Source organism: Engystomops pustulosus, chromosome 2 (genome assembly GCF_040894005.1).
Source record: "Engystomops pustulosus chromosome 2, aEngPut4.maternal, whole genome shotgun sequence".
Classification (NCBI taxonomy): domain Eukaryota; kingdom Metazoa; phylum Chordata; class Amphibia; order Anura; family Leptodactylidae; genus Engystomops; species Engystomops pustulosus.
In genome coordinates this window covers 137,075,564-137,093,043 of record NC_092412.1, presented here as the reverse complement: position 1 = coordinate 137,093,043, position 17,480 = coordinate 137,075,564, and the positions used below count along the sequence as shown (strand labels likewise).

At 40.3% G+C, this 17,480-nt stretch overlaps 1 protein-coding gene across 3 annotated transcripts in view; it reads left to right on the top strand.

The window, feature by feature from the left end:
* The window catches only part of NFYC (nuclear transcription factor Y subunit gamma), a 33,554-nt gene extending 16,341 nt beyond the window's left edge, over positions 1-17,213 (top strand). For all 3 annotated transcript variants that reach the window (XM_072136636.1, XM_072136638.1, XM_072136637.1), the window contains exons 2-10: positions 1,754-1,863; positions 8,740-8,811; positions 9,452-9,565; positions 10,291-10,386; positions 12,858-13,031; positions 13,938-14,096; positions 15,503-15,610; positions 16,309-16,368; positions 16,455-17,213. In XM_072136636.1, coding sequence (XP_071992737.1) covers positions 1,762-1,863; positions 8,740-8,811; positions 9,452-9,565; positions 10,291-10,386; positions 12,858-13,031; positions 13,938-14,096; positions 15,503-15,610; positions 16,309-16,368; positions 16,455-16,574 — 1,005 coding nt within the window. In that variant the 5' untranslated portion in view covers positions 1,754-1,761 and the 3' untranslated portion in view covers positions 16,575-17,213. The remainder of the gene's footprint in view (positions 1-1,753; positions 1,864-8,739; positions 8,812-9,451; positions 9,566-10,290; positions 10,387-12,857; positions 13,032-13,937; positions 14,097-15,502; positions 15,611-16,308; positions 16,369-16,454) is intronic.
* Positions 17,214-17,480: the final 267 nt, after the last annotated feature.

Below are 17,480 nucleotides of genomic sequence, written 5' to 3'. Positions count from 1 at the left end.
TTTCCATAGAGCTTCTGTCTATCCTGCTAGCAAGACAGTTGTGTTATCAGGAATGAAAGTAAGAGGAGCAAAGTACAGAAGAAAGTACTCCCCTCTGATCAATATATAAACTTGAGCTTCTTGTACAAGGCTCCATGCACACATTCAAATAAGCAGACGTGAGCCGCAAGCCTTCTGGAGCAGGGGGGTTGACCGCTGCTGTAACGTCTTATTTCTGTGTTTATTGCAGAATGTATAGTAGAATTTACCATTTGTGAATAAATATTGCAGAAACTTTTGTGCCTGCATATTTTTTCCCATATATCTCTAACCACGTGTAACAGTTTTCTATTTATCCAGTGGTTGGTTGTAGAAATTGTGTAATAAGGTATCTCTGCTTATAGTTTGGACCTTGATTTACCCCACTGCACTAGGATTGCTGAATCCAAAACTACTTGTGAGAAGCCAATTTTAGCTCCATGCTGTCTATGATTCATAACAGAAAGTATACTTGTATATGTCATGAGCTGTTTAAAGGTATTGTTAATACTTGAAAGAGAACATACAGGATATTTTTAGCATCTGACCCTTTTTTTTTTTTTTTTTTTTTTTCCTGGTAGCTTCAGGCAGGCGGCGAACACTCTGACTAGCAACCCGTATCTATGTGCTCTGTATTTTTAGTAGATATAAACAGGCAACCCCCAACTTGGACAGACCACTCTGCCCACTGTGACCTCTTGGGGAAACTCCTTGAAGACTGACTTACTGATAAACTGTAAATGTCTAAAGCTTCATTGCATTATTCATATTTTATTTCCCCTCATTTTTAAAAAACCTTTTGTCACAGAGATCAAAAAAAATTTGGCAGGAGTTTTGCACTAAATATTCCCGGTCCGACTTGCATACAAAATCAACTTAAGAAACCTACAGAATCTTGTATGTAACGCAGGAACTACCTGTAGCTGGAAATATTCAGGCATGTACAAGAACGATGGAGTGTTACACAGATCAGACATTAAAGAGGAGCTGTTATCCATATAAAAGGCACTAGGAGCCTTTTACTAAAGTAGCTGCTAGCGCTACCTCAAATGTAGCAGTGTTATACTGGTAGTATTAACAGAGACCTCCTATAACGCTAGCAAACACTGCCGCGCTGTACAATAGAAACACCGGACCGCGCTGTAAGCAGTCCAGCGTATTCATGAGGAGGCCACCCCCCCTCCCACTCCATAGGCCGGTGACTGAGGCCGCCCCTCATGAATAGGCTTACAGCGCGGTCCGGCATTTCTATTGTACAGCGCAGCAGTGTCTGCTAGTGTTATCGGAGGTTTCTGATAACGCTAGCCGTTTAACACTGCTATATCTGTTGTACCACTAGGAGCTGCTGCTTTTTTATTTTTTTTTTTATTTTTTTATTTTTTTTTTTGAGACCGGTCGTCTTTGAGTGCAACAAGGTGGCTTACTGTTGGCACTACTGTGTAATGAGACGTGAAATTGATGGCGATACTTATTCCCAGGGACCCATAGTTTATGGCTGTGGCAGTGACTCCTTCCTGACTCTCTTCTTGCTTGTTTTGCGGTTTTCTAATGTTTCAGGCCCACACCTTTTTCACCCCTCATCTCAAACTTGCAGGTGGAGCTCCTGTGTCAATGAGACAGAACTGGACACTGCAGCTTATTAAATCTACATATAGGAAGCTACAGAGAAATGTATTGCTTCAGTTGAGCACTGCTATATTTTTTTAACTAATGACCATTTCTCTTTGGGTCTTAGATTTGAACATGTCTACTGATGGGGGGTTCGGAGCAGCAAGTAGTGATGCACAGCAGAGCTTACAGTCGTTCTGGCCAAGGGTGATGGAAGATATCCGAAATCTAACAGTGGTAAGAGTTACTGTCTTAAGTAGGATTGCACCGATACCAGGTATCTGGAAAAGTATCGCAACGCTCAACGTTGCAATACTTTTCCTGAAAAGAATTAAGAGCTATTGGAATATAAAAAATTTTATAAAACATACATTTTTGCATACTGATTGTTTTAAAGTAATAATTTTTTTTTTTATTTTTCCATCGACTGAGGGTTTTTTCTTCTTGCGTGTCCTGAGCTGTAATTTTTCTTGTTGGCATTCATGGTTTGTGACTTTTTGATTATTGTTTGTTGGAAACATGGTGACAAAAATGCAGCATTTTTAAGAAGTTTGTTTGTATTATTATTATTATTATTATTATTATTATTATTATTATTATTATTATTATTATATTTATGGAGTGGGGCAGTATGCACTGGAGCCAATTGTATGGGGATTTTAGTAAATGGTTTTTATTTTGATATGGAATAAAGGGGTATTGTGTTTGTTTTTTATTTTCGTACCAAGAGAAGACCAAGTACAGAACCAGTATTCCAAAGTGTAGGTTGCATCACTTGGACACAGGGCTGGGACCCCTTCACTGTGCGATCAGTTTAACCCCTTTTACACCTGCTCACTAGCAGTAAAGGAGCACAGTAAGCTACTCAAGTCTAGGGCTGAGTGGGTTAACTTTTCCTGCAGAGTTTTATCAGGGGCATCAGAAGCCTACCCTTAGAAATGCTAATTAGCACTGAGTGACAGGGCATGTGGCCACAGCATAGAGATCAACTAAACAGGGATCATTTTAACCTTTTTAACCCCAGTCGCCAACCTTTGGCACTAGCAATACACAAGCACAGGGAGCCATACAGGTCTGGGTCTGGAGCAGGAGTGGGTTAAAATTTGAACTGCAGTGTTTTGCAATGATACTGACAGGAAACATAACCAGGGCTTCTTAATGGGGCTGAGCAGCTTAAGATCATACAGTCTTATCAGGGGGTTGTTGAAGAGATGAGCATGGAAGCATTCAATGCAGGGTAATGTAGACTTCACCTCAAGAGCCATAGCACAAAATCTCCCTACTCCTGTCTCCACTCAGCAAGTACTGCCTTCCTTCCCTCTGATGGGTCAGTAATCACTTGCTCAGCATCAAACCACAAGAAATCCTGGTATTGGTCCGTTTTGACTTATTTAAAACCAAAAAGTCACTGAAATTTCGAAGCATTGTGAGACCCTAGTATTAAGGAAGAGAAAATGAAGTTGTGTTCTCTGTTCCATATACACTACTGAAATGAAACTCAATAGAATACAGTATTCTCATCAAATTGTAATACTAGCTGCTTTGCAGAAATTGTGTGGGATAGTTGGACTAGTCGTGGTAGAACTTTTGCCGCATCTCAATTTACTTCATAAATCTCAATTGTCTTTTATGGTGTATATATTAGAAAATTCAAATTATGGCCATATAATGGATTTCTAAAGCATTTTGATAACTCTTAAACAACCCTCATTTTTGTCTTCTGTTCTAAGAATGTGATTTAAGAATGATGTCCTCTAAAATGAACCTCCCACCCCATCGACTGGGGGTGTCGGAAATGTGAGTACAGAGGGTTGTTTTTTTTTTTTTTTTTTTTTGAGTATAAGCAGTTAGGGTTTTTGCAGCATTAATTTTTTGTGCCCGAAAAACTCTGCTTGTACTCAAGTATACACGGTAAGTTACAATCCCTTATGAATGACACCCCCCCCCCCCTTCTCCATTTTGAAAACTATCAAACTATTAAAAATTGCTTTTAGGAAGATTTTTTTAACCCTTTGAGTGCTGCATAGTAATGAAAAAAAAATTTAGTTTAGGATGGTGTAATCTTGTTAGTACATTCATTTAGCCCTAAAATGTACACATTTCCAAAAGAGAAAGAAAACATATCTGAAAATTTATTTATGCAATTTCTCCTGAGTACGGAGACCCTACACATGTGGACTTGTTGTATGGGTGCACAGCAAACCACAGAAGGGAAGGAGAGCCCTGCAGCTGCCAGTTTTATCCTACAGAATTTGGTGGCTGGCTCTTTCACTTCTTTTTATTTTATTCCTAAGAGAGTGCCCATGTTCTCTAAAACTTAGTTTCATAGTTTCTACGGTTGAAAAAAGACACTTGTCCATCAAGTTCAACCAAGGAAGGGAAGGGATTGGATGAGGAAGGGATTTAGGGGAAACAATTCTATATAACATAACCGTCAATGTTATTTCGGTGTAAAAAGGCATCTAGACCCTTCTTGAAGCTCTCCGCTGTCCCTGCTGTGACCAGCGCCTGAGGCAGGCTATTCCACAGATTGACCGTTCTCATAGTAAAAAAGCCCTGTCGCCTCCGGTGATTAAACCTTGATTTCTCCAAACGGAGACAGTGCCCCCTCGTCTTTTGATTTGATCTAATCTGAAACAACTTACCACCATATTTTTTGTATGGACCATTCATATATTTAAATAAATTAATCATGTCCCCTCGTAGTCGTCTCTTTTCCAGACTAAATAAATCTAGTTGTTTTAATCTTTCTTCATAACTGAGACCCTCCATACCCCTTATCATTTTTGTGGCTCTACGTTGAACCCTCTCCAGCTCCAGGGCATCCTTTTTATGGACCGGTGCCCAGAACTGGACAGCATATTCCAGGTGTGGCCGAACCAGTGCCTTGTATAGTGGTAATATTACATCCCTATCACGAGAGTCCATACCACTTTTGATACATGACAAGATCCTACTGGCTTTAGAGGCAGCTGATTGACATTGCATGCTGTTATTCAATTTATGATCTACTAGTACCCCCAGGTCCTTCTCAACAAGGGACTCTCCCAGATTTACTCCCCCAAGGACATATTTTGCCTTTGGATTATTGGCCCCCAGGTGCATAACCTTACATTTATCCACATTAAACCTCATTTGCCAAGTGGACGACCAAACATTCAGTTTGTCCAAGTCACCCTGCAGCCTATGAACATCCTCCATAGACTGTATTACACTACACAGTTTGGTGTCATCTGCAAAAATAGACACAGTGCTATTAATTCCTACCTCTATATCATTAATAAATATATTAAATAGTAGTGGGCCAAGCACAGAACCCTGGGGTACACCACTCATAACTGGTGACCATTCCGAGTAGGAATCATTGACCACAACTCTCTGGATACGATCCTTCAGCCAGTTTTCAGTCCAATTGCAAATGATTTCTGCCAAACCAATAGCCCTAATTTTACCCATCAGGCGTCTATGAGGGACAGTGTCAAATGCCTTTGCAAAGTCCAAGAACACAATATCCACAGCTGCTCCTCCATCCAGACACCTGCTCACCTCTTCATAGAAGCAGATAAGGTTAGTTTGACAACTTCTATTCTTAGTAAACCCATGCTGGCTGTCACTTATTATACTATTTGATGTCACATACTCCAGTATGTAGTCTTTTACCAACCCTTCCAATACTTTCCCCACAATGGAAGTTAAGCTTACAGGCCTGTAATTGCCAGGCGAAGTTCTAGAGCCCTTTTTATATATTGGCACCACATTTGCCTTGCGCCAGTCACTTGGCACCACACCAGACATTACAGAATCCCTGAAGATTTTAGCCAGCGGTACAGCAATAACAGAACTGAGTTCTTTAAGAACTCTGGGGTGTAACCCATCTGGTCCAGGAGCTTTGTACACATTGATTTTATTGAGCTTAGATTGGATAATGTCTACATTTAGCCAGCCTAGTATATCACAGGATCCATGACCCGCACTGGCACCACCCAAGTCAGAAGTTCTCTCTTCTATTGTATAAACGGAGCTAAAAAACCTATTAAGTATCTCCGCCTTCTCCTGGTCTCCAGTCACCGATGCCCCATTTTCAGAATAAAGGGGTCCAACCTGTTGTGACCCATTTTTTTTTGCATTGATATACCTAAAAAATTTCTTGGGATTTGTTTTGCTATCTTTAGCCACCTGTCTTTCATTTTGTATTTTGGCTGATTTGATTTCTTTTTTACAGATTTTGGTAAGTTTTTTATAAGTATTGAAAGCCTCAGGTGACCCGTCAGATTTATATTTTTTAAATGCCCTCTTTTTCTCATTAATTGCCCTTTTAACTGTAGCTGTAAGCCACGCGGGGTGTAATCTAGCCCGTCTATACTTGTTACCTATTGGAATAAATTTAGAAGTATAAAAACCCAGGATAGATTTGAATTTCTCCCATTTAACATTAGTATCACCATGTGACAGTATCTGATCCCAGTCTAAATCCTGTATTGCAGCCCTGAATTTTTGGAAATTAGCCCTCTTAAAATTCAAAGTTTTCGATTTTCCCACCTGTTTCTGCTTTTTAAAGTTTAAGAGGAAAATAATTATATTATGATCGCTGTTCCCAAGGGGTTCCCGGATACTGACATTTTGGACAATCTCCTCGTTGTTAGAAATCACAAGGTCCAACAATGCGTCACCTCTTGTGGGATCTTCTACAAGCTGCACCATAAAATTATCCTGAAGAATGTTCATAAAATGTCTCCCCTTCATAGATGAAGACGAGCCCTGACCCCAATTTATATTTGGAAAGTTAAAGTCTCCCATTATCACTACGGTCCCCTCCTGTGCAGCCCGCTCCATCTGTTTATATAGGTGACCCTCTATTTCCTCAGAGATGTTAGGGGGTCTATAAATTACACCAAAAATAATTTTTTCAAAGCTCTCTTGGCTTTGAATTTCAACCCACAAAGTTTCAGCCTCCTCATACTCTGAGACCACTGACTCATTCACAATCACTTTTAAGTCTCTTCTGACATACAGACATACACCACCTCCCCTCCTATTTGCCCTGTCTTTCCGAAAGAGTGTAAAACCTTGAATATTAACAACCCAATCATGCGATGCATCGAGCCATGTCTCTGCTACACCAACAACATCTAACTGTTCCTCTAATATCAGAGCCTCCAGCTCGCCCATTTTGCCTGAGATACTTCTGGCATTTGTGAACATACAATTTAATTTTCCACAGTTATTTATCTGATTTAAAGTAATTTTACTGGCACATATATCCTCACCACTGTTCTGCAACTTGTGGATCTCCTTATCCACTGCATTAGGCCCCCATACACAGCCCACATCACCACCCACCAACATAACCTGCCCCCTCTCTGACCTGTCTACCCCTTCAGTGTCTTCCTTTTCCTCCTCCCCCGAGCCTAGTTTAAATACTCCGCCACCCCTGCTAGGATCTTCTCCCCCAGCACAGCAGCCCCCCTTCCACTTAGGTGCAAGTTATCTGCAGAAAACAGCTTGTACCCCAGTGAAAAGTCAGCCCAATGCTCTAGGAACCCAAATCCCTCTGCTCTACACCAGGATCTGAGCCATGCATTTAACTCCCTGAGCTCCCGCTGTCTGCTCTGTGTAGCGCATGGCACAGGTAGGATTCCGGAGAATACTACCTTGGAGGTCCTTTCCTTAAGCTTTGAACCTAGTTCTTTAAAATTATTCTTCAGGCTCCTCCACCTACCATCTATTCTGTCATTGGTACCAACATGGACCACGACAGCTGGGTCATCCCCAGCCCCTCCCAGTAATTTATCCACCCTTTCCACCACATGCCGAACCCTGGCACCAGGGAGACGGCAAACCATTCGGTTGAGGCGGTCTTGGCAACAAATTATTCTATCCGTCTTCCTTATTATAGAGTCCCCTACAACCACTAGCTGCCTTGGCTTACCTGCACTCCCATCCACCCTACTACTAGCTGGTCTGCTCCCCCGGCTGTGAGGGAGAGCAGGATCCGCTAGGGCTGCCATTTCTGACACTGACGTCCTTACATCATTGCACAATTTAGCAATTTTGCTTGGATGTTCAGAGTCAGAGTTGGCCTTCCTTTTCTTTGACCCCTTCCTACCCCCTCTAGTTACAGTAACCCAGCTACCCACCTGGCCCTGCTGGCTTTCCTCTCCACCCTCCACTTCTACCCCGCTTATTGCTTGCAAAATATAACAGTGGTATGTAAATAGATATTATTTCTTAGAACTCTGTTATTCCTTCCGGAAGTATATGAATACATTTTTGGTGCTGAAAGGAGCAAATTATAAATGGACTCTCCACAGTTCCAGGAAAAGATGATTTGGCATTGTTATATACCGGGTATTTAATTTTTTGGCTGATCTTTTATCCACTGTATATGATATCCTTCTGTGGACTGAAAATGTGTACTGTTGCTGCAAGTAAATGTGTGGAAATGCCTAGTTGTATAAATGTGTAGCATTAAACAAAGAAGTAGTTGTACTTCAATGAACAAACGCTTAGTTTTGCTGCTGTGTGTTACATAAGTGAAAGTTGTTGTAGAAACCTGCAATTTTACGTTTTTTTTTATTGTATTGTGTGAATGTACTGTAACATGCTGAAGATGGTCTACAGTAGAAAATCTGCAGCATAAGCACCACAAACAACCCATGGCCAAGGCACAACTAAATCCACATGGAAATGGCTACAAAAATACAGGCGGTCCCCTACTTAAGGACACCCGAGTTACAGACAACCCATAGTTGCAGACAGACCCCTCTGACCTCTGGTGACGCTTTCTGAATGCTTTACTATATTCCCAGGCTGCAATAATCAGCTGTAAAGTGTCTGTAATGAAGCTTTATTGATAATCATTGGTCCCATTACAGCAAAAAATGTTTAAACTCCAATTATCACTGGGGCCAAATTTTTTGTCTGGATCTGCAGTTATAAAATATACAGTTTCGACTTACATACAAATTCAACTTAAGAACAAACCTCCGGACCCTATCTTGTACGTAACCCGCGGACTGCCTGTACACCACTTGTAGATGTCCACTTCACTATGAGTTACAATTCTTACACTGTTTTGTGTTTTTTTTTTTTTTTTTTTTTTTTTTTTCCCAGAAAGATTTTCGTGTCCAGGAACTTCCATTGGCACGGATTAAGAAAATCATGAAGCTTGATGAAGATGTTAAAGTGAGTTGTCTTTCTCTTAAAGGGAACCTGTCACTGCTGTTTAAAAAAAAAATTAAGTTGCGGGCAGGTTCCCATAGAGCCCTTATAGCATAAGGGCAAACGTTCTTCAGCTAATAAAATCGCTGCGCAGAAAAGGAAAAAATTACTATTTATTCTCTGCCTTGTGTCCTGGCAGAGTCTATTGAGTCGAGGTGGGCAGATACATACGTGCGAGTCCCACGGCTTGCTCACACCTCCTTTCCCTACGTCATCCGGCTGTTGGCTGAATTATAACACATATGTCTAGGGCTGCGCATGCGTGGTATGCCTTTGTGTTATAATTCACCTGACAGCCGCCGAAGGAGTTATGCATTTCCATTAGTCTGGGGGCGTGAGCAGAGGAGCTCAGATGACTCCACCCGGAGCCCCTCCAGTACTATTTTCTAAGTTTATAAAGTCGTTTTATCTGAGATTCTGGAGCCTAGAAATAAGAGGGATCATCACCTTTAAGTTCAAGGGAAAAGGTGATTTGAACTTTTAAGATTTTACTTTAATTTTATATATTTTCGGTTAGATCTTTTTCCTATTGTTTCATTTGACTTATTTGTCTTTTTACCCCCATGATCTGTAAGATAGATTTTTATTTGTTTTTTATTGTTAGATGATCAGTGCTGAAGCTCCAGTACTCTTTGCCAAAGCTGCACAGATTTTTATAACTGAGTTGACCCTGCGTGCCTGGATTCACACAGAAGACAACAAAAGGAGGACACTGCAGGTAATTTTGTTGACTTGTATTACTGTCACATGTAAAATGCACCACTAAATTAGTTTACTGGCTTCAAGGGTATATTATAAAGTCATAGGCAGTACAGTCGATGACGCCTGGTAGGGAAGACCAAAGTGCTGGCAAAACATTTAGGAGCTGTGGTTTGTCAGCTCTGTTTCCTTTGACCATTTGACCATAATTTTAAACTCAAAACTATCATATTGCCTTCTATTCCAATATTAAGGGGGGGGGGGGGGGCAATAAAGCGGTAAGCATAGTTTACCATCTTGCCAGAGCAGATGCATATGTCAGGGCAGGCTGCAAATCTGTGGGGGGGCTTTTTGTACTGCAACTCTAACCTAGAAGACAATCCTGGTATTAAATAGAATTGGGAGATATACACTGTTGAAGGGGAGATTCTCCTCTTTTATAGGAGTGTGCGATCTGCTCTGGGCATGTGCAAATAGGACTTGTATAGCCTTATTGCAGTTGTGAAGGGATTAAGAAAAGAGTATAAATCTATTACGCTTATGAAACTCATTCAGAGTCTCTGATCAACCATTTAGTAAAGCAAGCTCCAGTAGTTATTAAAGGGACATTCTGGTTATCCATAAGGCTAACTTGCCGATCAGTGGTGGATAGGTAATAACTTGTGATCGGCATACCCCTAGCAGCCACCTTTTTAGTTGGTACAAAGAACATTGTTTACTTTACTTTCCTTTTTCTCATCTTAGAGGAACGACATCGCCATGGCCATCACAAAATTTGATCAGTTTGATTTCCTAATTGACATTGTTCCCCGGGATGAGCTGAAGCCTCCTAAACGACAGGTAGGTCTCCTGCATATGGCAGGTCTGTACACACATTTCTATAGCTATTGTACCACCTTGAGGGATGCAGTCACAGTATTGCTGGTTCCCAAGTTTGCTTGAGTGTGGTTGGTATATGCTGAGGTCTTTGTGTTATTGGAGCACTGCACAGATCTGCTGCTCCATGCGGATTACCACAGTCTCCTACTACTATGAACTATACTGCATGTTTGGTGTCTGCTGTTTTATCTATTGGCAGTCTCAGCTGCTGTAAACATCCTTGACTGGAAGCTGTGACACCAAGGCAAAGGCTTTCAGTCGGATGTTTACAGCTGTTGGCTGCTGCACTCCTCTCTGCCAGTGCTGGTTGTTGGATTGGATTTTTTTTTTTCTAGTTTCAGGAGTGAAAAATTAATTTGGAGAACACTGGTAGAATTGATGTGCTTGTGTGTGTGCTTTTTTTTTTTTTTTTTTTTTTTTTTTTTTATAAAAAGTATTTTATATTATAGGTTAGCGGATTGTCTATTTACTGTTGCGCTTTTCTGTGCAGATATGTGCATGAGGTTTTTTGGGTTTTTTTTGCCTGTTTTTCAAGCAAAAATCTGCATTAAATCCTCATGGTACAGATTTGATGCAGATTTTCACTCTCTGACTTCAATGTAAAAATAAAACAAATATCAGTGAGGACACACAAGAACGGTATTTTATCATGATTGTAATTTAATTTACGCACCAAGCAACAATTTCCGCACAGAATAAAAATTCATTGTCTACATTACTTTTTCCAAATTCACTCTAATGCTACTGTACTACACTCCAGATTTTCCCCACCAAAATCTGTACTCATGTCACAGCTTATGGGCCAGTATGTCGACAGCTTTTATTTACATTGATGCAGACAGCATTCATTTATGCAGGCCAGATGATATTCCACATTTATCACTGTATCTTTCACTATCACTTTATCTTTTGTAGAGTTAAGTATCTTATTTACTTTTAGGCCACCTGATGAGATTTTATATATCTTTATAACAAATATTTGGTACACTTTTGGTCCATTGTGAGGAACCTAGAACTTTATGAATAACCTGGGTGCTACACTGTCAGTGCTTTTCTTTTGATATGTAACCACCATTGGCATTAAATGTTCTAATATACTAATGTTTTTAATGATCTGTACACCTGAAGGAATTGCATGGATTTCCAGGGCTACAGTTTTACCTTACAAATCTGCAATAGGATTTCCTTTGAGAAAGCTGAAATAAAGCTAAGTTCACACTTGCTTCAGTGCTTTCCAGTACACTTTCTATTTTAGGACAGTGTATTGGAAAGTCTCAGTTCCACATTGAAGTCAATGGAGAATGGAATGTGAAGTCAATAGAGAAGTCTGCTTTCGGTTACAATTATGTTTAAAATACAGGGTAAAATGTTTGTTTTTTTGGCTATATAACTACTGCTCGGGGAACGTATGTTTGAACTGAACCCAAGAGGATTATTTAACACCACACCCTTTTTGGTGCTGTCGCCCTTCTGTGGTTGGAATTTAAGTCCATCAGATTTTGACACCTGAATAGTGTCAAAATGGAATATATTAGGCTGCTCCACACAAAGGTATACAGTAAAAATAAAGTGTATTGCATGATTATGCCCATGCAGTGTGGCTACATTGTTAGAACAGCAAATGCTCAGGACACCTCTTACAGAAGGTTAATGTGAAAATGGCCTTAAATGGTCTCACTTGGTGACCCAAAATAAAGTGGTCTCTAAATATATTTTATGCTTGTGCATAGAGGTGCACATTGCTTGAAGTGATTGTGCAGCATCTCCTAGCACTTGATAAGTCATTGTTTGTTAGGATTGTGGCAGTAGTCTGCACTGCACACAAGTTCTTGTTCTTCTGGAAAGGTGTAGATTACAGATTCCGCTTCCAATAAATTCTCGCTACCTGTGTGAGATTACACTGCCGTTCCTGTGTGGCATTCTTGCCTCCAGATAATAGCTACCTTCTCTGCATATTTCATTTGGCTGACTTTTTCTTCCAGCAGAGAGACTCTGATAATAATTGGTGGGGTGCATCTCTTCCACCCTGCCCCTTATTTCTGAATAACAAGTCACAATGGGCACCTTTATGAGAATTGCTTGGGGTTTTGCCAGCTTTGTAGATGAGAGGAAAATTAAAGGATATATAAAATCTTTGTTCTTGTGGAGTAAGCGTAAGTTTACCTTGAGGTGAAAAGAAACCTGTGTGCAGGGCTTGTAAACATCCTACACTCTCAGCTGTGAATATCATGTGGCTGGGAGTAGGGTGTTTACTCCCCCTGTCATGGCGATACATCCTGCAGATATACTTGTGTATGATCATAAGATTGTACGTTTCCCAAATGTATTGGGTTTTCATGGCAATGAACCAGGGTTATTTTAACAGTAAATTGATCCATTGTCCTTCCTTTTTTTTTTTTTTCCCCCTTCTCCCCTTCTTCTTCCCCTCTTAGGAAGAGGTCCGACAAGCTGTGCCTGCAGCTGAACCGGTCCAGTACTACTTTACACTGGCCCAGCAACCAGCAGCTGTGCAAGTCCAGGGGCAGGCATCTGGGCAGCAGACTACTACTTCTGCAACTACACTCCAACCCGGCCAGATTATTATTGCCCAACCACAACAAGGACAGGTGGGATGAACGTGGCTGTATATGCCTGGGTTTGCTGTCTCTGCTACTCTTGTCTTTTCACACAAACAATGGAAAACTTGTGCTCCAGCAGTAACGTTTACTAAGAGTTTGTCAGTGGATCAGAATGGACAATGGAAACAGATAGTCAGAAGACAATTGTCTACTGTGCCTTCAAGTGTCACGGAAATCTACCATCAAAATCGAGCATAATAAACCAGGGACACTTGCTTATAAGAAGAGCACCACAGTCACGGTGCCTGGATCTATATTCGTTGTTTGTGACCTCCTTCCTTCTAAAAATCAACTTTTAAAATAATGCTAATGAGGCAAAGGTGCTAAATTTTCTCACTTTGCGTAATTTTAAACATTTTAGTAAGGAAGCCATGGATAACAAATATAAGATTACAACAGTCGATGCCTGAATCTATGAGTAATTGCCCCTGATTTCCTCTGAGTAATTATTGGATAATGCTAAAAATTGGCATGTACCCTGAGCAATAGATTTTAAAGTTTCAGTGTTCAGCTTGCAGGATGTCTGATTCAGGGTGATAATAATGGGCAAAAACAAATCGCTGAGAGGAGTTACACCACCTTTCTTCTTTCACTGCACTCCTTGTTTGGACATCAAAAACTGCATCTGAAAAACTAACAACTTGTGAATGCACCCTTATACTGTCATTTACATTGTTCAAGTGGAAAGACCTTAACTTGATGTGAAATTACAACTGATGTGAATAATACATAGTATGAAAAAAATCTGGGTTTTTTTCCTACCTTGAGTTAAAGTTGATGGTTTAGAAATTACATTTGTGATCTTTAGATATTGTAAAGTCTTAGACTCTCCTAGTTAAAAAAAAAATCTTGTTTGGTATGTACTCATCTATCATCTATGTATTTCCTATACAGAGTGCACCAGTAACCATGCAGGTGGGAGAGGGTCAGCAAGTACAGATTGTCCAAGCCCAACCACAGGGTCAGAACCAGCAAGGCCAGAGTGGAGCAGGACAAACCATGCAGGTTATGCAGCAAATAATCACCAATACGGGGGAGATCCAGCAGATTCCTGTAAGTATACGAGCCAGCTGTTTGGATATGTTTTTAATATTCTGATAAATTCTTTGAAACTGTATAGGCATTTTTAGCAATGCATTTAAAAACAATTAAGTTGACCTGTTTAAGTTGGAAATTGCTCTAGGAGAGTTTTCAAAATGCAAGTTGGTTTTTCATGACTTCACTTGTACCTCTTGCTGGCATATTTTGAAAATGTAATTTTCTATGTAGTTATCTAGTATTATAGTCTATAGTCAGTAGATTTACTGACAATTATTGACCATATTATTATCATAAAAAGAATTGGACATTTTAACTTTATTTTATTAAAGAATCTGGAACAACTTCTGCATGCATATTCTTAAAGTCTACAGACTTTACTATAATACTGTGTAGACGGGTATGAATATATCAATGGAATTGCTCAATAGGACTAAACATGTTTGTGGCTCATGTAAACTGTAAAAGACCTACGTGTGCAGGGTCTGTTCTTTGGACACATCTATGGGATAACAAAATAGTAGGAACATGGCTTAACTAAAAATAATTATCGCAATACTGTACAAACAACGACAATAACATGTCGACCTATTTCGAGATGTTGTCCGGGAGGAAAACATGGAGTGCACACCAAAGTGCTTGGCCCTTGGAAACTGAACTGTTTTTCTACATTCACACGATCTGTGCCTGCCGTACCACCGGGGAGAGGAGTGGATGAGTACCGCTCACCCTGCCCCTCTCCATGGTAATATATGGCGCGTGGCAAAAGATAGGACATGTCCCATCTTTCTCCCGGCTATGGTACGGTGCTGCACGTATGCTACACCGTACCACTTGTGTAGGGCGCCGTGCGTCCATTGCCATGTATGGGGGACGTATATACATTCGCGTGAATGTAGCCTTTGCTGGTTGGATACACCCATATACAGAGCACAGTGTAGCTAAAGTCCTCATGTAACACTATGATGCAAGGATTCCGATCCACTGCAATGTACTTGGTGCGTGGGATCAGACCAGCATATGTATGTGTGTCCGTTTCCACAGACTGAGGACATTCGTATGCAGTGCGCCTTAGAGGTTCTTATGCACTGAAACAGTCTTTCTGGATAAGGAGACCTCATTGTAGCTAGAAATACTTGAAGCTATTAGAATTAACTCTTTTAACACACAGAACTGGTTTACATACATGAGCTGGTCAGAAAAGTAATTAAAAATGAAAGTGAAGTTTAGTGAAGGGGCTGTATAATCCATTGCTTCTCAATGTTGACTTATCAGGCCTTGCATATGCTTACTAGAGTCCTGAAACCTTGAAAGCTATGCCAGATCCAGAAGTTGGCATATACTGTACCAGATGCATGTAGTTGGGCAGTGTAATAACTGAATTTGATATATTTTTTTTTTTTTTTTTTTTTTTTTTGTAGGTGCAGCTCAACACAGGGCAGCTCCAGTATATACGTCTGGCTCAGCCAGTGTCTGGAACGCAAGTTGTTCAGGGACAAATTCAGACTTTAACAGCCAATGCACAACAGGTATTGTTGCTTCGCATTCACAAAAGCTTATGATTTGTGTACACTTTGTTCTGTTATACTCAACAGCTTTACACCGGTTTATAAAGCAGAACAGCTTTAATAGGGCAGGAATATGGAAGATATGTAAGGGGCATCATGAACTTGTTGCTGGATTTGCCTCTAGACTGTCAGCTTATTTGTGATGGGGACATCTTTGATGAACATTGCTTGCAATTTAAAACACAGCTTGATTTGTATAGATAAAGATAGACAGTGATTGGAACAAGTAGAATAAAATAGAAACCACAAAAACCGCAACAAAATCCCAAAGGTAAAATCTGAAATCAAAATGCAAAGAAAAATTTGTCCTGCAAGGTTCACACTTGGTCTCTCTAGCTGCACGCCATGTTTACAATCTGAATTGTGGTTAAAAAGCTGTAGCTTGTCCCCATTAATTCTAATGTGCATATTCTGGTATAACCTTCAGAAAATTAAGAATGTCAGCCTTGAAGAATAACTGCAGACATACAACTACATATTGGATTTTCTGCTTAAATCCTTAATGCCTGAACCTATTGTGTAATTGGCCAGTTCTGAGATGAAAATGATTATACATGCAAAATTACAGTAAAATGTGTACATAATGCAAGATGCAGTATATTAGCCTTGGATAAGATGTAAGGCTTCCTATAACACATTGAGATGCTTTCTCATTCCAGATAGCACAAGCAGAAGTGCAGCAAGGTCAACAGCAGTTCAGCCAGTTCACTGATGGACAGGTAACACTGTAGTATGATCAAAAATGCTAAACACCCTGGATACGTTTATGGCGCCGTTAATACCTTTTTCTTTTTTTTTCTTCCAGCAATTATACCAAATCCAGCAAGTTACCATGCCTGCTGGACAGGACATCACGCAGCCCTTGTTCATCCAGTCAAGTGGACAAGCAACTGATGGACAAGCCACTCAGGTCACTGGAGACTGATGAAATGACCAGAGGATGGCGGGGCACTGGGTTACCCATCACGGGCTGGTGCATACTCTGAATATAAGCGCATCAAATGGATGGGGCTGCAGTTCATGCTCCATTCCTAAAAAGCTGGACCAGCATGACCATTACTGCAGTATGCACCAAAGAAGGTGGACAGTTGTACCCAACAGCCCTGCAAGAAGGAACTTCTGAAGCCCAGTGCACTTGTCTGCATTGTGTATTTTTTAGCCATCTTGTTCACACTGTACAGTAAATACACTTGAGCAGCAATTTCCTAATGCCATTATGGTACCCTTTTTGAATGGGCTAGAGTGTTTATCTGCCTCTGAAAAATCTATTAACAAACCCTGTCCCTGCATCCTATTTGTACCCTTTCCTAGTTTATTTTTTTTCTTCTTCTCTGCAATCCTGCCTTTTTTGTAAAGTGATGGAAGGAAGGGCAATTTATTTAACCCCTAATGCTTCCTATCCTGTTCAGTTGTTTGTGATTGGAGTTGGTAAATGTGAACAGGGGATTGAATGTTATAAATATATATATTTTTGTTTTCCTTTTTTATTTTGAGTATTGTGCTAGTCTGAATTGAATGCATGTGAAATCTTTGCACAGACAGCAATAAAGTTTCTTTTTAGATACTTTGTTTAGTTCATTGGGTTACATGTGTGTCATACATTAAAAAAGGGGAACTGATGTCTCTTCACTGTCTACACCAGTTTCAGGCTAGTTCATAGTTGCACTATTTGTTGTGGTACTGCAAGGTTTTGCACATTGCCCTATTCATGAAGGAAAAGCTGCCAGGGATGGATAACTCCTATAATTCTTTTTAACTGTAGGTAAACCATATACATCTGCAAAGTCAGCTCGTTGAAAGATTTTATATTAGTGCGATCACTTTTCAAAAC